Raw genomic sequence first — 22,871 nt, forward strand, 5'->3', positions numbered from 1 at the left:
TCGCCACAAAAGTTCAATGACTAATCATAATCTGTACCAAAAACTAATTAGCAAGAATCTCAATAGTTATCTTTCGAACGCTTTCCACATTTTCGAAATTGTTTCAGTTTTTTTTGCAAAATTTGTTGCACTTTTTTGTAATTTCTAAATAAATGATTTGGCCAGCAGATTTTCTGGTGAAAACATAAGCTTCTGCTTGGAAAAGCAAAATAAATGGAGTAATAGGTACAATATCCATTTATGATTATTATTTTTCTACTCACCGAAGAAAATTCCATAACCTTCAGCATCCACAGCGTAAGAGCCAAATTCACTATCATCATGATCATCAATCCGAGAACTAGAAGAAACAGACATCTCTTCCGAAGTCTTGAAGATGCAATTTTGAAATGTTTTGGACATTGGTCAGTTTGTGTGTCACCATCACCGATAGACGCAGAACTTGCGTGCTGATTGGCACTTCTACTGCCTTCTGGCATTTTTAGTTATTTTTGGTAACTCATGAAGAATAACGATAAATGTTGGTTTTTAATATCAGAAGTACATTGGATGACTGGATTTGATCTTCATCCTGAAAGAAGAGAAAATATCATTTAGTACGCAGGATTTAGATACAGTTATTATGATCAATTCTAATTCCAATGTAGGATTGAAGTTTTTAAGTAACTGTTTCAACTAAATATTTTTCACTACTGGGTGTATTATTAAATTGAACTAAGAAGAGTTCTGCTGATTTAACTGATTGTTCGACATGGACGTAATTCTATTTAATCTAAAACATATGTTTCCGATATTTATAATTAGGCTGCACCGCGGTGGTTTGCTGAGAATTAAATAACACATGCGTTACAGGAGGTCTAAAAATAATCTTGTTTATAAAATATCTGTTAAGTAAGAGTGCATTCACACACAAATATATAAAGCACACAACTACTGGTGAATGGCATTGTGCATTAAGGCAAATTGCTGGGACTTCCCGTACCAAAAGCTAAGTTATTAAATAAAACGTTGCAAAACTTTGAAAAAATTAGATTTTTGAGAAATTTTAAAATTTTAGAAAATATTTGATTTTTTTGAAGAATTGGATTTTTTTATATATTGATTTTTTTGCATTTTGATTTTTTTGAAAATCTATAACATTTTTTTAAGCATTCGCGTTGCATAGCTGATTTGGAGTCCAAATATCAAAGCGCCGCTTAGTCGTCTAACGTAAAACATTGGTACGGAACCCATTTATAAAATATCTGATAATACGACATACGACATACGATATCTAATGTTCATTTTTGATCGCCAAATGACATTATTATTATTAGAAATCGAATGTGTTTTGAATTATACAAATAGATTGATCCGTGTTAGAGAAATCGTCGACAAAAATTTGTATCCGCACACACACGCACACTCGCACACACACATACATCCTTTTTTTCTAAGGTATGCCAAAATGTTCAGAAACCTCTGAAACGTAAAGATACATAAAAATTTTCATTTTCGATTTTTTTGCGATTACTATAACTTACCCTGCGGGAAGTTAATAAAATATTTTAAAATCTTAATAACATTGTATTTTGAAAACTCTTATTTCCTCTTACAAAGTTCAATTATACATTACTGTTCAATTAATAATTTTCATATCTCACTAAAAATAATATATTCGAGTATGAAATTTAATATGGGTAAGATACAGTTAATTAACTGTAATGGCACTTCAATAATTCATGCATGTATCAGCAAAACTTGTGCTGCTTCAATATTTTGTATTTGAAATAAGAAGAAAGAAGAAGAAGCTTAATTATTAATAAATAATTTTAGCAGAAACTTAAATGAATAATTACTATGCAGAATAGCTTTTTTATTATTAAGTAGATCTTCTTAAACTAATAAAATTTGAAACCATATTATATTGCTTGAGACCATCGTGGTGTAATGGTTAAAAAACTGGGCAAAAAAACTAACAACGAAAGGAAATACTTTTGTAATCTCGTGATACATTTTATCTCATTATACATTTTTTCCTTCTACCTTCAAATATTGTTGTTAAAAAATTCTCTACTACTTGTATTCGAGATGTTGGTGGTGGACCTTTTTTTCCGCGGACCTTTAAGCCCCATATATAGTCTGCCCATTAAAGAAGAATAGTTGACCACTGAGTTGCCCTCTGGTGTAATATAGTAATAAAATCCATATATCTAAAATGCGTTTATTATTTACAATTAGTCTATCGCATACAAATTTCTGCCCCTTGTACGAATTTTTCAATTGCACACATCGATTAATTTTCATTTTATTAGTCAATTTTCCGGTCGGACGGTTCCTAGGAAATATCAATTTTTTCCGCGGCTTTTTGTGCCTCTTCCGCTATTTGCGCTGCAACTGATAGCATATTTTATTAATAATTAATTCGATTGTCACGCCTGGTTTCGAGCATCATGAACAGAGCATATTAAAAATAAAAATAGAATAAAAAATAGTCGGATTTATGAATTCATTATGTATTTTAGGATTTATGAAATCGAGAATTAAAAATGCTTTATGAGCGGCGGATTCCTATGATAATTATACTACACACTTGCATGCAAAATACTTCTTCATTTAATGCATCCTAAATGTATTATCATAGAGAATTAAAACTAGTGGTGTATGGTGCCTTAAGGCAAAGTGCTGGAACTTCCTGTACGAGAAATATTAAAAGTTTTTAAATATATTATTATAAATAATCTAACTATCATTATACTTATTTTATAAAAAGTAAATAAAAAAACTTTATCAATCGGAATTAGAATGAAGAACATTGTCTAATATTTATAAGTATTATATAAACTAAATTGCAAAGGTAAAATTATTTATTTAAAATATATAAGTGATGTATAGAACTTTAGTTAGAATTAAAATTAAAATCCGAATTAGTTTTCAATAATTAAAAACATGTTTTTTTGAAAATTAAAAAAAATAAAAATAAAAAAAATTCGTTCCTCAAAAGCAAACGTTTCGTCAATACAAGCAGAAAGTTTTTTAAATCCTTCAAATCGGATGATCCGTACGCCCGGAACCGTCGACGAAGAATTGTCTCCACACATACACACACATATATATTTTCTGAGGCAAGCTAAATTGTTCAAAATCCTTGAAAACGTGAATAAATGCAAAAAAATTCATTTTCGATTTTTGGCCCATTACTGTAACCTACCTTACATGAAGTTAATAAAGATTCTGTAAATTTTCTAAAGTCAACATTTGTTCTTTATTATAACATGATTTGTATCAAAAGTGTATTTAAACGTTATTAATAAATAATTAATTAAGAGTTAATTCTAGAAAATATTGCAAGTTTTTGCACCTCGACTCAGGCTAAATGCCACTTGGACCTAGTTAACTGTGTAAAATGTATGTGTGTTTGTATGGATGCATGTAGTATGTATGTATGTTGTTGGATACAAATTTTCGTCCGCGATTTTGAGAGCATGGATCAACCGATTTGAATGATTAAAAAAAATTCAATTTTGATTTTTGTCGATCTTCACGTTTGAAAACCTTCTGAGCATTTGCCATACCTTAGAAAAAAATGGATGTGTGTATGTGTATGGATGTATGTAGTGTGTATGTATGTATGTTCGGATACAAATTTTCGGTCACGATTTGGGAGCACGGATCAACCGATTGGAATGATTTGAAAAACATTCAATTTTTCACGTTTCAAAGTCTTCGGAACATTTTGCTATACCGTAAAAAAATGAATGTGTATGTGTGTATGGATGTACTTAGTATGTATGTATGTACGTTTGGATACAATTTGTTGTCCACGATTTCGAGAGCATGGATTAACCGTTTTGAATGATTCGAAAAACATTCGATTTTGATTTTTGTCAATCTTCACGTTTCAAAGCCTTCTGAACATTCTGATATACTGTAGATACGATGAATGTGTGTGTGTAGTATGTATGTATGTATGTTCGGATACAAATTTTCTGCTACGATTTTGAGAGCACGGATAAACCGATTTCAATGATTTGATTCTGATTTTTGTAGATCTTCACGTTTCAAAGCCTTCTGAACATTTTGGTATACCTTAATAAAAATGAATGCATGTGTGTGTGTTTGGATGTATGTATGTTCGGATACAAATTTTCGTCCACGATTTCGAGAGCTTGGATCAACTGTTTTAAATGTAAGAAAAACATCAGATTTTGATGGTAGACGTGCTAATTAGTTTTTGGCAAAAGAAGGCTCAGTCTAGGAATGGTCTAGTGATAAAACTGTAGTTCAACAATCAGTAGTTCCAATTAACCAGCTTAAAAACAATTCTTTTGATATCATTCTAAATTTCAAATATGAGTGAGAATAGCCCTTTGAGGACATTGCTGTTCAATAGTAGAAACATCTAAAATCCTTTTTACTGTAATGTTCAATGTAGTAAAAAAATGCCATAACTAGAAAAATGCTGATGTTTTTACCTGATTTTGCCTTTGTTTATATCATAGAAAGTAAAACTGTATCAAAACAGTACCAGAAATTTTATTGCGAAAAAATGTTAAATTACGGTACAAAAAGTACCAGTAATTTGCCTTAAGGCACGATGCCATACAACACTAGTTTGTATTTGTATTAAATTCATAAATTCATTTACTATTAATCTCGAGACAATTACCATATTTTTTAATTGAGAGCGCATTAACAACATTATTCAATATACATTTTTATAAAGATGTCACAAAGATGCATAATGCAATAAAATATTTTATTCAGACATTCATAAGTCATTGTCGAGATAAATATTCCTATGCACTTTGTTATGAACTGGGTGCAACAATGGATTCAAGATTGAAGTCTCGCAAGTCAACAAGAAACTAGGAAAAGTTAGCGAATTGTAGAAGCAGGAAATATGTTCCGAGATGCTTTGTATAACTCGACACAACTATCAGCGAAGAATATCATTTTTCTGAAAAAAAATTACACCTACATAATATTTCTTCCGTGAATATAAAAAATAGAAATATTGCAATATATCCCGATTCAAGCACCTCGAAAAATGTGGTATCAGAAAAAAGTGCTTAGATCGATTCAGGAATTTGATACTGAAAACCCACTTGATACTGAAATTAGTTGTAAGCAGCATTTTTCTCTAGGCAAATTGCGTTAACTTCCCAATACTTATACATAATCAATTTTATCAATGAGAATTGAGATTTAGCTATTTAGGTGAAAAAGGTCCAACTATTATTTTGAAAATAAAGTTTTCGCTTTCACTAAAACTTAATCAATGCGATTTCCAAATGAAATCTATCAAACTCATTTACACTATCTGTAATTTATTTATAAGTTGTTTTAATTTTGTTTACCACATTTCATTTTGACTTAATACTACGTCGGTTTTATGGATGGCAATCCAAACAGATGTCTCACCTATGAGATAAATTTTATTATTACAATTTTTAAAATAAGGCGAATATCTTGTTGATGCAGCAATGCCGGCTGACGGCTATTTTTGCTTGGAAACACATTGCTATCTAACGACCATTTTATGGTGAGCATTTCCATAAATAATTTTTTTGTTCAAGTTTACGGTTGTGCATACAACGCCTTTATTATGTTTTGATATGATTTGTTTTAGCCAATAAGGCGGAATTAATTAAAGTTCAATACTTTGTAATTTAACGAAGCGTGATCAAACCCGGTACCTTTAATTTTTTTCCAGTCGCTCTAGCTATTTACCCACAAGTGATGTAATTCACCATTACATCTATTTCGAGTTCTAAAATTGTATTTTTTCAAGTGTGAATCAACTATAATCAGTAGCAGCTTCCTACGAAATACGGAACTTACATGAGCACGAAAGATATAGATTCTGATTAGAATCGCTTAGATACATTGCAATTCAACCGTTTATCGTAGACCTATTATCTTTTAGTATATTATTTTAGACTATGAAATTTATCGTCATGCTAAGTTTTATCAAAATCGTCAGAAATGATCAACATTTGATTACATATTACGACATTTAATTCCCAAACAAAAACTTTCGAACAATTTCGGAATTTTTAAAATTTTGATCTTAAACGTGAACGAACAATTTTATACTATTCTGCCAATTATGAAGAAACGGCTTGGCCGTTATCGAGATTTGTCAAATGGATTTTATATTTTTGAAATCCGTCCAGTCGTTTTTGAGAAAACTCGACGAAAGATCGAAAAATCGGCTGACATATACACACACATGCACTGTTTCCAGGTCTCAAAATTTTCTTTCCAGATTTGAAATGAATTCCGAGCTATTCTGAATCGAATGGGACCAAATTTGGTAAAAGTACCTATGTACACAGGTGTGTATGCAAGCCGAATTTTGACATTTAGTCGATGTTTTCTCAAAAACAACTAGACCGATTTCAAAAATTTAAAAACCATTCTATGTATCTCGATAAGAACTATTGTTGGTCATTATTGCACGACGATCGACCAAGTCGTTTCTTTGTAATTGCCAAAAAATATAAAATTGTTTGTCCACTAATTGGTCCACTTGACTAATTGTTTTAGAATTTAATTTTGACTAAGTTCCAAATACAAATATTCAATTCAGGCTCGTAGATTCATATTGTGTCAGTTAGTGTTTCAGAACTTTGTCATTTAACTTAGAAGAGAAAAGGCGAAGGTATGGGTAGATGTATAACAAACTGAACAAGATAAAGTTATTTAAACCTCGATTGAATGTAAAAGTAACAAATATGTAGGCGAACCATAAATATATCGGTAAATCATTTCATACTTTCAATTATAGTAATGAGATGATATTTTTGATTCACTATTCTTATGATATGACAATTCAATTCAACCATAAAACACAAACAAATCAATATTGAACTGATTTTGAAAATTTAAAATTTGTTCGAATTGGTTGACAAAACATAAAATTAGCAAATCGGATTTTTTGCGAAAACAAACCTCTCTTTCGGAAAGTTAATAATAGTGAATATTGTTTACAAAATCATTATAATATTGACATAATATATATATATTATATATATATATATATATATATATATATATATATATGTTATTTGAAAATAACATTATAATTCATTTCCTATTATCAAAATGATTAATAGTAATAATAATTTGGCATCAAATTCAATATTTAAATAAAATTTGGCATTGAATTATTAACTTTCCGAAGGAGAAGTTTATGTTTTCATCAAAAAATCCGATTCGCTAATTTTATGTTTTCTCGACGTTTCAAGCCATTCTGAATCGTATGAGACCAAATTTGGTAAAAGTATCAACAGATTTTTTGCTGTAAATTGCAATTTTCTCAAAAACGGCTGGACCGATTACAAAAATTTAAAAGTCATTTGATGTATCTCAATGAGGACTATTGTTTGTCAATTTTGTGCGACGATCGGCCGAACCGTTTCTTTGTAACTTGGAACAAAGTGTTAAACTTTTCGTTCACATTTGAGCTCATACTACCGAACCTATTTTAAAAAATCAAAAACTGTTCGAAAGATATTAGTTGATATTAAAGATACTGATTAGTTTTAGGTGAAAATCTACCGAGCCGTTTTCTTGTAATTAACTGTTGAAAAAAAAATTTAAGCCGATTTTTATGGAACTTTTTTGGGCGATATATATTATGGTCTTATAGAACTTACTGAAATATTACGGCCTTACGACAAGTAGTTTAATTTTAAAAATTCATCAAAGTTTGAGGAAATGAGTAGTTCTTTTGACATTTGTTAAAATTAAAATTAGATGATTTACCTGGTATAATGATCAATGCTTGGTCTTAATGAAAATACTAAACAATTAGAGTCCTACAAAAAACTGGCTAAATTATTAAAATTATTGATTTTTGAAAATTTGCTTTTAAATAATACTCCGACCGGGTTGACGTGTTCGATTTTCAATAATGTGTAATGAATCCACTTCGAATACTTTTAACTACTCATAAATTAATTTATCTATCATGAATTAAGTCGATTATTTACATAAATCGGGAAGTTCATGTAACTTGCCTCAAGGCAAAATACCAATACCAACTAGTTTAACTTTCGTATTTGGAATATATTTGACATTTAAATTCGCGCCATAATTGCTTTAAATTTTCGCCACTTGGTTGGCGCTCTGATCGATATAAATCATATGTCATCATTTTCAGTTTTGCCGCGATCACGGAATCGATAAGGTTATGTTATTTTTGTGCCATTTTGAGAAAAATTAATAATCCTTTCGATCTATTGGATTTCAATTATAATCATTAAATTATTATTTGTTGTTATGTGTTAAATTTTAATGGATGTATAATTATTTTTGTGCATTGTAGTGGTTAGTTCTATTTGACAATTTAATAATTTTGTGGCGTGGTTTTATGTGTTGTGCAATTGACCGCCATTGTGAACCGGAATTGTTAGAGGTAACAAAGCAATTTTTTTAAGTCTTTTTTCAGACAATTGAAACGTTCTCAAAAATCATTTTTTTCAGTTTTCAAAGAATTTTAAAGCTTTTTGAAAATTTTAATTTCTGGTGTTAGAAGTTCTAGTAATTTGCATGAAGGCACGATGCCATGCTTAGTATAGGTTTATTATTAAATAAATTAAAGAATTTATTTAATAATGAAGCTGGTTTGTTCGGTTTAAATATGAATAGTGAAACAAAATTAGTTAGTTTACTATAAAAATTTAGTTGCATGTTTTCAGTTTTACTTTCTAGTATATGAACAAAGACAAAATCAAACCAGTGGTGTATGGCATTGTGCCTTAAGGCATATTGCTGGAACTTCCCGTACCGTAATGAAATATTCGAGAAATTTTAAACGTTTTCAAACATGCTTTTGAATTAATTTTGATATATATATATATATATATATACATACATACATACAGGGCCGGTCCTGGGGTCCTTGGCGCCCGCATGCAACTTTTTTTCTAGCGCCCCCCTCCCTATTAATTTTAACTGTTTTAACAGTTTATCATTAACATTATATAATAATTTACATATTTTTTAAAAAATAATTTTTAATTATTCTGGATTTAGTACACAAAAAATTAGATATAATCTAAACGCGTATAAAATATATTGACTTTAAATTTATTTAGAAAATCGATGCAATTCGCGGGTTAATTATAATCAAATATTTTTAAATTTTCAATTATTTTTAACGTATGTGCAATATATAATATTTTTTGAAACATTTTACTTATTTATTATACGATTTATTCTATTGAGCAAATCATGCCAAGAGAGCTAAGAAACTAGCTTTTCATTTTCAATTATAATACTCGTTGGCTTTTTTTAAATTTTAATTTAATTTAATTTTTCATTATTTACAATATCCAAAATTGCGTCGTAAACTTCTTCTTATTGATATCGTAAGAGCCGAATTGTATTCATCCTTGCTTCCCCGTCATATTCAGAGTATAAGATTGTTTCAATTGTGATTGTGATCATTTTTTAACGTATTTTAGAAGTATTGTCCAATAATCAGTAAAAAATGCAAAGAAATTACACATTTCTTGAACTATATTGAGAAAAAAAACTAATTATATTTGATATATATTATTTCTGCATAATTAATAATTAATAAATTTAAAGTGTAGGCTCCACTAAGTATAAAAAAGCCTTAAGATTTTTGTTCCAAAGTAAATTTGGCTTTCATTTTTCATATTTGTCCCATTTCCATAACCCTAACCACGCATGTATTCAACATTCAATGTTCACCAGATAAGTAACATTTGCAACAAAAACAAAAGTTATTATTCAATTTCTCGGAATAAACATGCCATTTTCTAAGCACTGACTATCCATTTTTTATCTTTCCGATTATAATTGGTTTAAATTTTTTAAAAAGTTCCGTTTCAACTAAATCAGCTCGCAATTTTTCGTCAATAATGCCCAATAATTAATTTAATCTTTCGAAGGTTTGCGCTTATGGGATTGAACACTAGATAATTTCTTTTTCGATTCCACGGTATCTTCAAACAAAGAAAAAATTGAATAAGTAGATTAAGCAATAAACAGAGCTGTTATTTACTAATTTGCAGAGTTATTAATCGATTAATTGTTTCTACTGATATCACATTGCATAACAAATATGCTTTTTAGGAATGTTAAACAAGGGAATGTTAAGTTAGATTGTTTACTATAATTTTTTAAATATTCTAAATTTTATATAAATAATAAAAAACATAAATAATATATTACAAATTTAATTTCCGAAACTCGCTTTGGCGCCCACTAAGGCGTGCGCCCGCATTTTTTGCATGCATCGCATGCAAGGCAGGACCGGCCTTGTATATATATATATATATATATATATATATATATATATATATATATATATATCTTCTATATATATATAAATAAGTCGGGTTTTCCTTCCTGACGAAATAACTCCAGAACGCACGAACCGATTTCGACAGTTTTGCATTCGTTGGAAAGGTCTCGGGCTCCGCAAGGTTTATAGCTAAGAAAATTAGTGGTGCATGGCATCGTGCCCTGATGCAAATTGCTAAAACTTCATGCACCGTAATTAAAAATTCGAGTAATAAAAATAATCAATAACTGTTTTAAATAATTTCAAATAGATTATCTTCTATATATATAAAAATAAGTCGGGTTTTCCTTCCTGACGAAATAACTCCAGAACGCACGAACCGATTTCGACAATTTTGCATTCGTTGGAAAGGTCTCGGGCTCCGCAAGGTTAATTGCTAAGAAAATTAGTTGTGCATGGCATCGTGCCTTAATGCAAGCTGCTGGAACTTCACGCACCGTAATTAAAAATTCGAGTAATAAAAATAATCAATAACTGTTTTAAATAATTTCAAATAGATTATCTTCTATATATATAAAAATAAGTCGGGTTTTCCTTCCTGACGAAATAACTCCAGAACGCACGAACCGATTTCGACAATTTTGCATTCGTTGGAAAGGTCTCGGGCTCCGCAAGGTTAATTGCTAAGAAAATTAGTTGTGCATGGCATCATGCCTTAATGCAAGCTGCTGGAACTTCACGCACCGTAATTAAAAATTCGAGTGATGACATTAGTGAGAATTATCAGAATTATGCTTGGTTAAGTCAACGAGTAATTCTTGCCGCAAAGAATAATGATGTACACGCACTGAATTTCACAATTCAATCAAAAATTGCTGGCGATTTGGTGACATACTAATGATCCTGACTGGTCTTTCGTTTGACTTCGCGTTCGCAATAACAAGTCGCAAGGCCAATCGCTTAGTGTTTGCGGGATAAATTTCAAATAGATTATTTAGAAAATCATTGTTTTTCACATGGGAAGTTATACGTTGCCTGTTCACGAGTTGGAAAACCATTTGCTTTGTTTGTGTTAACGTCAGACCAAAAAACAAAAAATGTGGTTTACCAAGAGAACTTAGAGAAATTCAACTCAAAAACACTTAATTTTTGTAATTGAAATAAATTCATTACTGTTGTATAATAAAATCAAATTTTTCCTTTTCAAATATGAAACAAACAAAAAATTTCTTCTTCTTTCTCACGAAACTATCTGGTGGCGAAACGGAGTTCGTCGGGTTTGCTAGTATATATATATAACTAATGTATTCTGAGTGGATAAAAGATATTAATTTGGAAATATGTACAAACAACACTCTTTTTTGCACTAATTTATTAAATAATAATTTTCACAAACGTTTCGAGACTAGGTGTGTCTCATCACAGTATATATCGATCACAAAGAATATCGAGCGACTTGTAATGGATAACACAAAATGCTAATTTAGGTTTCCATATTTCAAATTTTAAATTATAACACACTGATGATGAGACACACCTAGCCTCGAAACGTTTGTGAAAATTATTATTTAATAAATTAGTGCAAAAAAGAGTGTTGTTTGTTCATATTTCGAAATTAATATATATATATATATATATATATATATATATATATATATATATATATATTTTTTTTTTTTTTCGGTACTATAATAAATCTAACTGACCACGCAATACTTCTATCGGACAAAACATTTTGAGACAACAACATTACAGATAACTCCTATCCCTCAAAACTTATAAATCCGTAACTAGTAACAGACGAACGTACCTTTTGAATAAATTGGACAATTCCACAGTACGTAACGATTTACCTGACTCAGAAACTCATTCTGGTGTAATATGTTTGCCATACATTAAAGAATTGTTTGTTCCTTGGAAGAAACTTTTTATAAATCTGGACTCCGACTTGCAACCAATTTTAGTACAACAACTAGCACTATTTTTACCAAAACAAAAACCCCTTTTAATATCGAACGACTTAGAAATCTCGTCTATCAAATAAATTGCTTAGATTGTAATTTAATTTACATAGAAGAAACTAGCCAGAACTTGAATAATCGTTTACAACAACATAAAAACAATTAAAAAAATCCGAGACAATTCAAAACTATACTTGCAGACCATATTTATTCTTTAAAACACAATATGGACTTTTCTAACCCGACTGTACTACAATTCGAACAAAATTTATTCAAACGAAGAATTATAGAAGGATCTTTTTTAACTAATAATAAACGGAATGAACTTAACACGCTATGCAAATCTCTTTCATTTAGATAACATTTCCAAATTTCTTACAAAACAATAAAAGCGTCGCGTAAAGGATTCGCAATCGTTCCACACATTTGTAGAATCTTGGTAAAAATATTTTTTAAAAATGTCTTTCTCCATTGTAACTTCAACCAGTCTACGAATAACACACTATTCATTTGTGATTTTTTAAAATTAGTATTTTGTGAAAATATAGTGTAATTTCAAGTTTAATGTTTATAATACATAGTGTAGTGCATTACCATATCCTGATACCATGGATTATTAAAATTTTCCAATTTAATACTAAGATTTGCTGATTGTAAGTACTATTTACTATTTTATTTTTCCTTTTCACTCCAATTCAATTGTTTTAGTTTTTAATTTTATTTTTAGTTTCCACTGAATGAAGGCTAGGATTATAGCCGAAACGTATGGATTTAAAATAGATTTTTGAAAGAAATTCATGTTTTTTATTGATGTTATGCCCGATTATTAGACTTTGTTAATATATATATATATATATATATATATATATATATAATATATATATATATATATATATATATATATATATATATATATATATATATATATATATGTGAAATGAATGGGTACGTATTCTTTAATCCTTATTTTATTTACATTGTAATATAGTGCGATTACATCTACATCTACAGTTAATATATATTTCATTATATGATGGAGAAGGAGGTCGCTTAAAATTTCCCAAGCTTGAAGGGGGTCGCTATATAAAAAAGTTTAAGAAGCCCTGCACTAGACCATTCCTAGCTGGTGTTTGGAAATTATTTTTTTTGTTTGTGGTTCCCATTGGTAAATCCTTAATTCAGACCATTGAAATCGCCAATACGCATAATTTCAGCATGAGCGTTATGTAGGCTTTGAATGCTAGAGATATTAATATTTACCCATCAACCTATGATATGATTTTATCTGAGGAGCTCGCTCCATGTTCTGATCCGCGCCTAATGGATTGTTTCAGCGTAGATTATGTGCAAATAAAGACTCCTTTATATGGAAATCTTTTGCAAATACAGTGTTCCGATGGCAATCACGAATCGACGATTAGTTGCTTCATAACACGCTGGGAACGTGATTTAGCATATTTTATGCGATGCTCAGACGCTGCCTGCGCGAATTCGTATCGACTACCACGTGGGAAAGATGGAAAATCGTGTTTTTAATCAAAGTTTTGTAAAAAATAGTTGAATCGTCAATAAAGTATATACAGTAATTTATTAATTGAGTATCTTACCGTAGGGCAAGTTATTGCAATCGTTCAAAATAACTAGTTGGTTTGATATTTAGCCTTGAGGCAAGTTACATGAACTTCCCGATATATGTAAATAATCGACTTAATCAATAAAAAATAAATGAACTTATGAGTCATTAAAAGAATTCCCAGTGGATTTATTACACATAATTGAAAACGAGCGAACACTTTAACACGGAGTATTTTCTAAAAGTAAATTTTCAGAAATCAACAATTGTTATAATTGAACCAGCTTTCATAGGACTTTAATGACTTTATAAGTATAAACGTCAACAAAACTACTCATTTTCTCAAACTTTGATGAATTTTTAAAATTAAACTATTTGTCGTAAAGCAGTAACAGTAAGTTCTATAAGACCATGATACATATCGCTAAAAAAAATCCATAAGAATCGGCTTAAATTTTTTTTCAACAGTTAATTACAAGAAAACGGCTCGGTAGATTTTCACCTAAAACTAATCAGTATTATTCCCAACTAATATCTTTCGAACAGTTTTGGATTTTTCAAAATCGGTTTGGTAGGATGAGCTTAAATGTGGACGAAAAGTTTAACACTTTTTTTCAAATTACAAAGAAACGGCTTGGCAGATCGTCGCACAAAACGTGGATGAAAAGTCTAATTCTGACAAATGCCAAAAAAACGATACCAATTTTTGCAAACTTTGACGAATTTTCAAAGTTAAACCAATTGTCGTAGGGCCGTAATATTTTAGTATGATCTAGCAGACTATAGTATCTACCGTCAAAAAAATAATAATGAAAATCGTGGAAAAAAAGTTTTTTTTAACACTTCATTACAAGAAAACGACCCGGCCGATCTTTACCAGAAACTAATCAGCACGATTCCCAATCAATATCTTTCGAACGGTTTTTGAATTTTCATAATCGGTTCAGAATTGCGGGCTAAAACGTAGACGGATTTTTTTTCACTTTTCTGCTATTTATAAAGAAACGTCTCAGACGATCATCCTACAAAACTGACAAACGATAGCCCTCGTCGAGATACATCGAATGGCTTTCAAATTTTTGAAATCGGCCCAACCGTTTTAGAGAAAACGTCGATTTACGGCAAAAAATGTGTTCACACACACACACACACACATACTTTTTCCAAATTTGGTCTCATTCGATTCAGAATGGCTTGAAACGTCGAGAAAACATAAAATTAGCAAATCGGATTTCTTGATGAAAGCATAAACTTCTCCTTCAGGAAGTTAAAAATTACTGCATATCTTTACTTTTCTGAAGATTGTGGAGTTCCTTACAAAACATGGATGTGTACATGTATGTAGTAGAGATGGTAACTCATTCTGGAGTTATCACTCCGATACAACCCTTCCCTCGGAGTGAATTCGAGTGGAGTTGTCTCACAGGATTTGTTATATCCGACTTCCCTAAACTCATACAAAATCTGTTAACATTTGCAGATATTTGCTTGAGATTTTTTACTAATACAAAGATTTAGATCGAAAGAAGCGGTCTTTTTCTTGTCTCACAGCCAGTTTTCGGACTTCCTAGACATATAAAGTCTCAAAATAATGCTATTTTGTATTCTATGTTCTGTATACGATAATGTTTGTCTTTAAATGAGCTCTTTCAATGGTATACAACAAACTAAAAAATATTTAGTATTATATAATATTATAACTTTTACATAATTATGATTTTATAATTGTGCAAAAGTAATAGTATGCTAATCAATCTACCTGATGTGATAATTAAGTCTCGAAAAGCTAATAATAAAAAATGTGAGATATTATTATTTTGTGAAAAATATTGTACACAAATATTTGTTATTATTTCATATATAAGATCGCTGCATTCTTTTCATATAAAAATAAACATATTCAAAGAATTTTATATTTTCTCTTCAAAAATAATTACAAAATTGATTCCCAAGTTTTTTGTCAATTAATAATTTATATAATAATATGCTTCTTTCAGCTTTATAGAAGTGGGTGGATTAGACAAATCTTCTTTATGGAAATTATGAAAGAGTTCTCCTCTCACACTGTCAAGACTAGGAAAACATCCTGATGTAGGATCAGGCGATAATTCTGATAGAGGGTAAACAAATCAATTTAATACAAAACCACAACAATGTGCAAATCCAGCGAAAAGGCCAAGTAATTTTAATTCTAAATACCATTTGCAAAGAAAAGAAAAAACTTCACAGCGAAGGACAAAATTCTCGCTCTGAAACTGTACAAAAGGTATGCAAAGTTTTATTATCTTTTATGGAAGTTTTAGTGTTTTCATCATCATCATAAAATAGGTGAATGTAATGTTTAAAAAACACTCATACACAGAAACTATTGATTAGATAACAAAATAACTATTAAATGGAGAAATAATCATGATACGATCTGATTCGACTAATATTCAAAAAGTACATTTATTGCGACTTTAATAAATCGCTACTGAATTTTTAGACCCCTCCGACTGCTAGTTTTTATTTTATAGCAATCTTACAAAATCGACCATTCTCGCAATGGTGGACCATTGGAAGATTTTTCGGCTAAAAATCGATTTTGCTCTAATTCGACTTATATTCAAAAAGTACTTATATTATGACTTTAATAAATCGCCACTGAATTTTTAGACCCCTCCGACTGCTAGTTTTTATTTTATAGCAATCTTACAAAATCGACAATTCTCGCAATGGGGGACCATTGGAAGATTTTTCGGCTAAAAATCGAAGTTGCTCTAATTCGACTTATATTCAAAAAGTACTTATATTATGACTTTAATAAATCGCCACTGAATTTTCAGACCTCTCCGACTGCTAGTTTTTATTTTATAGCAATCTTACAAAATCGACAGTTTTTCCAATGGGGGACCATTGGAAGATTTTTTGGCTAAAAATCGAAGTTGCTCTAATTCGATTTATATTCAAAAAGTACTTATATTATGACTTTAATAAATCGCCACTGAATTTTTAGACCTCTCCGACTGCTAGTTTTTATTTTATAGCAATCTTACAAAATCGACAATTTTCGCAATGGGGGACCATTGGAAGATTTTTCGGCTAAAAATCGAAGTTGCTCTAATTCGACTTATATTCAAAAAGTACTTATATTATGACTTTAATAAATCGCCACTGAATTTTTAGACCTCTCCGACTGCTAGTTTTTATTTTATAGCAATCTTACAAAATCGACAATTCTCGCAATGGGGGACCATTGGAAGATTTTTCGGCTAAAAATCGAAGTTGCTCTAATTCGACTTATATTCAAAAAGTACTTATATTATGACTTTAATAAATCGCCACTGAATTTTTAGACCTCTCCGACTGCTAGTTTTTATTTTATAGCAATCTTACAAAATCGACAATTTTTCCAATGGGGGACCATTGAAAGATTTTTCGGCTAAAAATCGAAGTTGCTCTAATTCGACTTATATTCAAAAAGTACTTATATTATGACTTTAATAAATCGCCACTGAATTTTTAGACCTCTCCGACTGCTAGTTTTTATTTTATAGCAATCTTACAAAATCGACAATTTTTCCAATGGGGGACCATTGAAGATTTTTCGGCTAAAAATCGAAGTTGCTCTAATTCGACTTATATTCAAAAAGTACTTATATTATGACTTTAATAAATCGCCACTGAATTTTTAGACCTCTCCGACTGCTAGTTTTTATTTTATAGCAATCTTACAAAATCGACAATTTTTCCAATGGGGGACCATTGGAAGATTTTTCGGCTAAAAATCGAAGTTGCTCTAATTCGACTTATATTCAAAAAGTACTTATATTATGACTTTAATAAATCGCCACTGAATTTTTAGACCTCTCCGACTGCTAGTTTTTATTTTATAGCAATCTTACAAAATCGACAATTTTCCAATGGGGGACCATTGGAAGATTTTTCGGCTAAAAATCGAAGTTGCTCTAATTCGACTTATATTCAAAAAGTACTTATATTATGACTTTAATAAATCGCCACTGAATTTTTAGACCTCTCCGACTGCTAGTTTTTATTTTATAGCAATCTTACAAAATCGACAATTTTTCCAATGGGGGACCATTGGAAGATTTTTCGGCTAAAAATCGAAGTTGCTCTAATTCGACTTATATTCAAAAAGTACTTATATTATGACTTTAATAAATCGCCACTGAATTTTTAGACCTCTCCGACTGCTAGTTTTTATTTTATAGCAATCTTACAAAATCGACAATTTTTCCAATGGGGGACCATTGGAAGATTTTTCGGCTAAAAATCGAAGTTGCTCTAATTCGACTTATATTCAAAAAGTACTTATATTATGACTTTAATAAATCGCCACTGAATTTTTAGACCTCTCCGACTGCTAGTTTTTATTTTATAGCAATCTTACAAAATCGACAATTTTTCCAATGGGGGACCATTGGAAGATTTTTCGGCTAAAAATCGAAGTTGCTCTAATTCGACTTATATTCAAAAAGTACTTATATTATGACTTTAATAAATCGCCACTGAATTTTTAGACCTCTCCGACTGCTAGTTTTTATTTTATAGCAATCTTACAAAATCGACAATTTTTCCAATGGGGGACCATTGAAAGATTTTTCGGCTAAAAATCGAAGTTGCTCTAATTCGACTTATATTCAAAAAGTACTTATATTATGACTTTAATAAATCGCCACTGAATTTTTAGACCTCTCCGACTGCTAGTTTTTATTTTATAGCAATCTTACAAAATCGACAATTTTTCCAATGGGGGACCATTGAAAGATTTTTCGGCTAAAAATCGAAGTTGCTCTAATTCGACTTATATTCAAAAAGTACTTATATTATGACTTTAATAAATCGCCACTGAATTTTTAGACCTCTCCGACTGCTAGTTTTTATTTTATAGCAATCTTACAAAATCGACAATTTTTCCAATGGGGGACCATTGGAAGATTTTTCGGCTAAAAATCGAAGTTGCTCTAATTCGACTTATATTCAAAAAGTACTTATATTATGACTTTAATAAATCGCCACTGAATTTTTAGACCTCTCCGACTGCTAGTTTTTATTTTATAGCAATCTTACAAAATCGACAATTTTTCCAATGGGGGACCATTGGAAGATTTTTCGGCTAAAAATCGAAGTTGCTCTAATTCGACTTATATTCAAAAAGTACTTATATTATGACTTTAATAAATCGCCACTGAATTTTTAGACCTCTCCGACTGCTAGTTTTTATTTTATAGCAATCTTACAAAATCGACAATTTTTCCAATGGGGGACCATTGGAAGATTTTTCGGCTAAAAATCGAAGTTGCTCTAATTCGACTTATATTCAAAAAGTACTTATATTATGACTTTAATAAATCGCCACTGAATTTTTAGACCTCTCCGACTGCTAGTTTTTATTTTATAGCAATCTTACAAAATCGACAATTTTTCCAATGGGGGACCATTGAAAGATTTTTCGGCTAAAAATCGAAGTTGCTCTAATTCGACTTATATTCAAAAAGTACTTATATTATGACTTTAATAAATCGCCACTGAATTTTTAGACCTCTCCGACTGCTAGTTTTTATTTTATAGCAATCTTACAAAATCGACAATTTTTCCAATGGGGGACCATTGGAAGATTTTTCGGCTAAAAATCGAAGTTGCTCTAATTCGACTTATATTCAAAAAGTACTTATATTATGACTTTAATAAATCGCCACTGAATTTTTAGACCTCTCCGACTGCTAGTTTTTATTTTATAGCAATCTTACAAAATCGACAATTTTTCCAATGGGGGACCATTGAAAGATTTTTCGGCTAAAAATCGAAGTTGCTCTAATTCGACTTATATTCAAAAAGTACTTATATTATGACTTTAATAAATCGCCACTGAATTTTTAGACCTCTCCGACTGCTAGTTTTTATTTTATAGCAATCTTACAAAATCGACAATTTTTCCAATGGGGGACCATTGGAAGATTTTTCGGCTAAAAATCGAAGTTGCTCTAATTCGACTTATATTCAAAAAGTACTTATATTATGACTTTAATAAATCGCCACTGAATTTTTAGACCTCTCCGACTGCTAGTTTTTATTTTATAGCAATCTTACAAAATCGACAATTTTCCAATGGGGGACCATTGAAAGATTTTTCGGCTAAAAATCGAAGTTGCTCTAATTCGACTTATATTCAAAAAGTACTTATATTATGACTTTAATAAATCGCCACTGATATTTTAGACCTCTCCGACTGCTAGTTTTTATTTTATAGCAATCTTACAAAATCGACAATTTTTCCAATGGGGGACCATTGGAAGATTTTTCGGCTAAAAATCGAAGTTGCTCTAATTCGACTTATATTCAAAAAGTACTTATATTATGACTTTAATAAATCGCCACTGAATTTTTAGACCTCTCCGACTGCTAGTTTTTATTTTATAGCAATCTTACAAAATCGACAATTTTTCCAATGGGGGACCATTGGAAGATTTTTCGGCTAAAAATCGAAGTTGCTCTAATTCGACTTATATTCAAAAAGTACTTATATTATGACTTTAATAAATCGCCACTGAATTTTTAGACCTCTCCGACTGCTAGTTTTTATTTTATAGCAATCTTACAAAATCGACAATTTTTCCAATGGGGGACCATTGGAAGATTTTTCGGCTAAAAATCGAAGTTGCTCTAATTCGACTTATATTCAAAAAGTACTTATATTATGACTTTAATAAATCGCCACTGAATTTTTAGACCTCTCCGACTGCTAGTTTTTATTTTATAGCAATCTTACAAAATCGACAATTTTTCCAATGGGGGACCATTGGAAGATTTTTCGGCTAAAAATCGAAGTTGCTCTAATTCGACTTATATTCAAAAAGTACTTATATTATGACTTTAATAAATCGCCACTGAATTTTTAGACCTCTCCGACTGCTAGTTTTTATTTTATAGCAATCTTACAAAATCGACAATTTTTCCAATGGGGGACCATTGGAAGATTTTTCGGCTAAAAATCGAAGTTGCTCTAATTCGACTTATATTCAAAAAGTACTTATATTATGACTTTAATAAATCGCCACTGAATTTTTAGACCTCTCCGACTGCTAGTTTTTATTTTATAGCAATCTTACAAAATCGACAATTTTTCCAATGGGGGACCATTGGAAGATTTTTCGGCTAAAAATCGAAGTTGCTCTAATTCGACTTATATTCAAAAAGTACTTATATTATGACTTTAATAAATCGCCACTGAATTTTTAGACCTCTCCGACTGCTAGTTTTTATTTTATAGCAATCTTACAAAATCGACAATTTTTCCAATGGGGGACCATTGGAAGATTTTTCGGCTAAAAATCGAAGTTGCTCTAATTCGACTTATATTCAAAAAGTACTTATATTATGACTTTAATAAATCGCCACTGAATTTTTAGACCTCTCCGACTGCTAGTTTTTATTTTATAGCAATCTTACAAAATCGACAATTTTTCCAATGGGGGACCATTGGAAGATTTTTCGGCTAAAAATCGAAGTTGCTCTAATTCGACTTATATTCAAAAAGTACTTATATTATGACTTTAATAAATCGCCACTGAATTTTTAGACCTCTCCGACTGCTAGTTTTTATTTTATAGCAATCTTACAAAATCGACAATTTTTCCAATGGGGGACCATTGAAGATTTTTCGGCTAAAAATCGAAGTTGCTCTAATTCGACTTATATTCAAAAAGTACTTATATTATGACTTTAATAAATCGCCACTGATATTTTAGACCTCTCCGACTGCTAGTTTTTATTTTATAGCAATCTTACAAAATCGACAATTTTTCCAATGGGGGACCATTGGAAGATTTTTCGGCTAAAAATCGAAGTTGCTCTAATTCGACTTATATTCAAAAAGTACTTATATTATGACTTTAATAAATCGCCACTGAATTTTTAGACCTCTCCGACTGCTAGTTTTTATTTATAGCAATCTTACAAAATCGACAATTTTCCAATGGGGGACCATTGGAAGATTTTTCGGCTAAAAATCGAAGTTGCTCTAATTCGACTTATATTCAAAAAGTACTTATATTATGACTTTAATAAATCGCCACTGAATTTTTAGACCTCTCCGACTGCTAGTTTTTATTTTATAGCAATCTTACAAAATCGACAATTTTTCCAATGGGGGACCATTGAAAGATTTTTCGGCTAAAAATCGAAGTTGCTCTAATTCGACTTATATTCAAAAAGTACTTATATTATGACTTTAATAAATCGCCACTGATATTTTAGACCTCTCCGACTGCTAGTTTTTATTTTATAGCAATCTTACAAAATCGACAATTTTTCCAATGGGGGACCATTGGAAGATTTTTCGGCTAAAAATCGAAGTTGCTCTAATTCGACTTATATTCAAAAAGTACTTATATTATGACTTTAATAAATCGCCACTGAATTTTTAGACCTCTCCGACTGCTAGTTTTTATTTTATAGCAATCTTACAAAATCGACAATTTTTCCAATGGGGGACCATTGGAAGATTTTTCGGCTAAAAATCGAAGTTGCTCTAATTCGACTTATATTCAAAAAGTACTTATATTATGACTTTAATAAATCGCCACTGAATTTTTAGACCTCTCCGACTGCTAGTTTTTATTTTATAGCAATCTTACAAAATCGACAATTTTTCCAATGGGGGACCATTGAAAGATTTTTCGGCTAAAAATCGAAGTTGCTCTAATTCGACTTATATTCAAAAAGTACTTATATTATGACTTTAATAAATCGCCACTGAATTTTTAGACCTCTCCGACTGCTAGTTTTTATTTTATAGCAATCTTACAAAATCGACAATTTTCCAATGGGGGACCATTGAAAGATTTTTCGGCTAAAAATCGAAGTTGCTCTAATTCGACTTATATTCAAAAAGTACTTATATTATGACTTTAATAAATCGCCACTGAATTTTTAGACCTCTCCGACTGCTAGTTTTTATTTTATAGCAATCTTACAAAATCGACAATTTTTCCAATGGGGGACCATTGGAAGATTTTTCGGCTAAAAATCGAAGTTGCTCTAATTCGACTTATATTCAAAAAGTACTTAA

General features: G+C 30.5%; 1 protein-coding gene across 3 annotated transcripts in view; it reads right to left on the reverse strand.

The window, feature by feature from the left end:
• Nucleotides 1-22,871, reverse strand: part of LOC113384512 (delta-sarcoglycan-like) — a 287,433-nt gene that overhangs the window by 15,783 nt on the left and 248,779 nt on the right. For 2 of the 3 annotated variants that reach the window (XM_026622235.1, XM_026622237.1), the window contains one exon: nucleotides 264-571. In XM_026622235.1, the coding sequence (XP_026478020.1) occupies nucleotides 264-479 (216 nt within the window). In that variant the 5' untranslated portion in view covers nucleotides 480-571. Of the gene's footprint in view, nucleotides 1-263; nucleotides 572-667; nucleotides 699-22,871 lie in introns of those variants that run through there. The other variant, XM_026622236.1, reaches the window with a different exon arrangement.

The sequence above is a fragment of the Ctenocephalides felis genome, unplaced genomic scaffold (assembly GCF_003426905.1).
Source record: "Ctenocephalides felis isolate EL2017-DRISC unplaced genomic scaffold, ASM342690v1 CF-g0.4_SCAFFOLD_03571, whole genome shotgun sequence".
Lineage (NCBI taxonomy): Eukaryota > Metazoa > Arthropoda > Insecta > Siphonaptera > Pulicidae > Ctenocephalides > Ctenocephalides felis.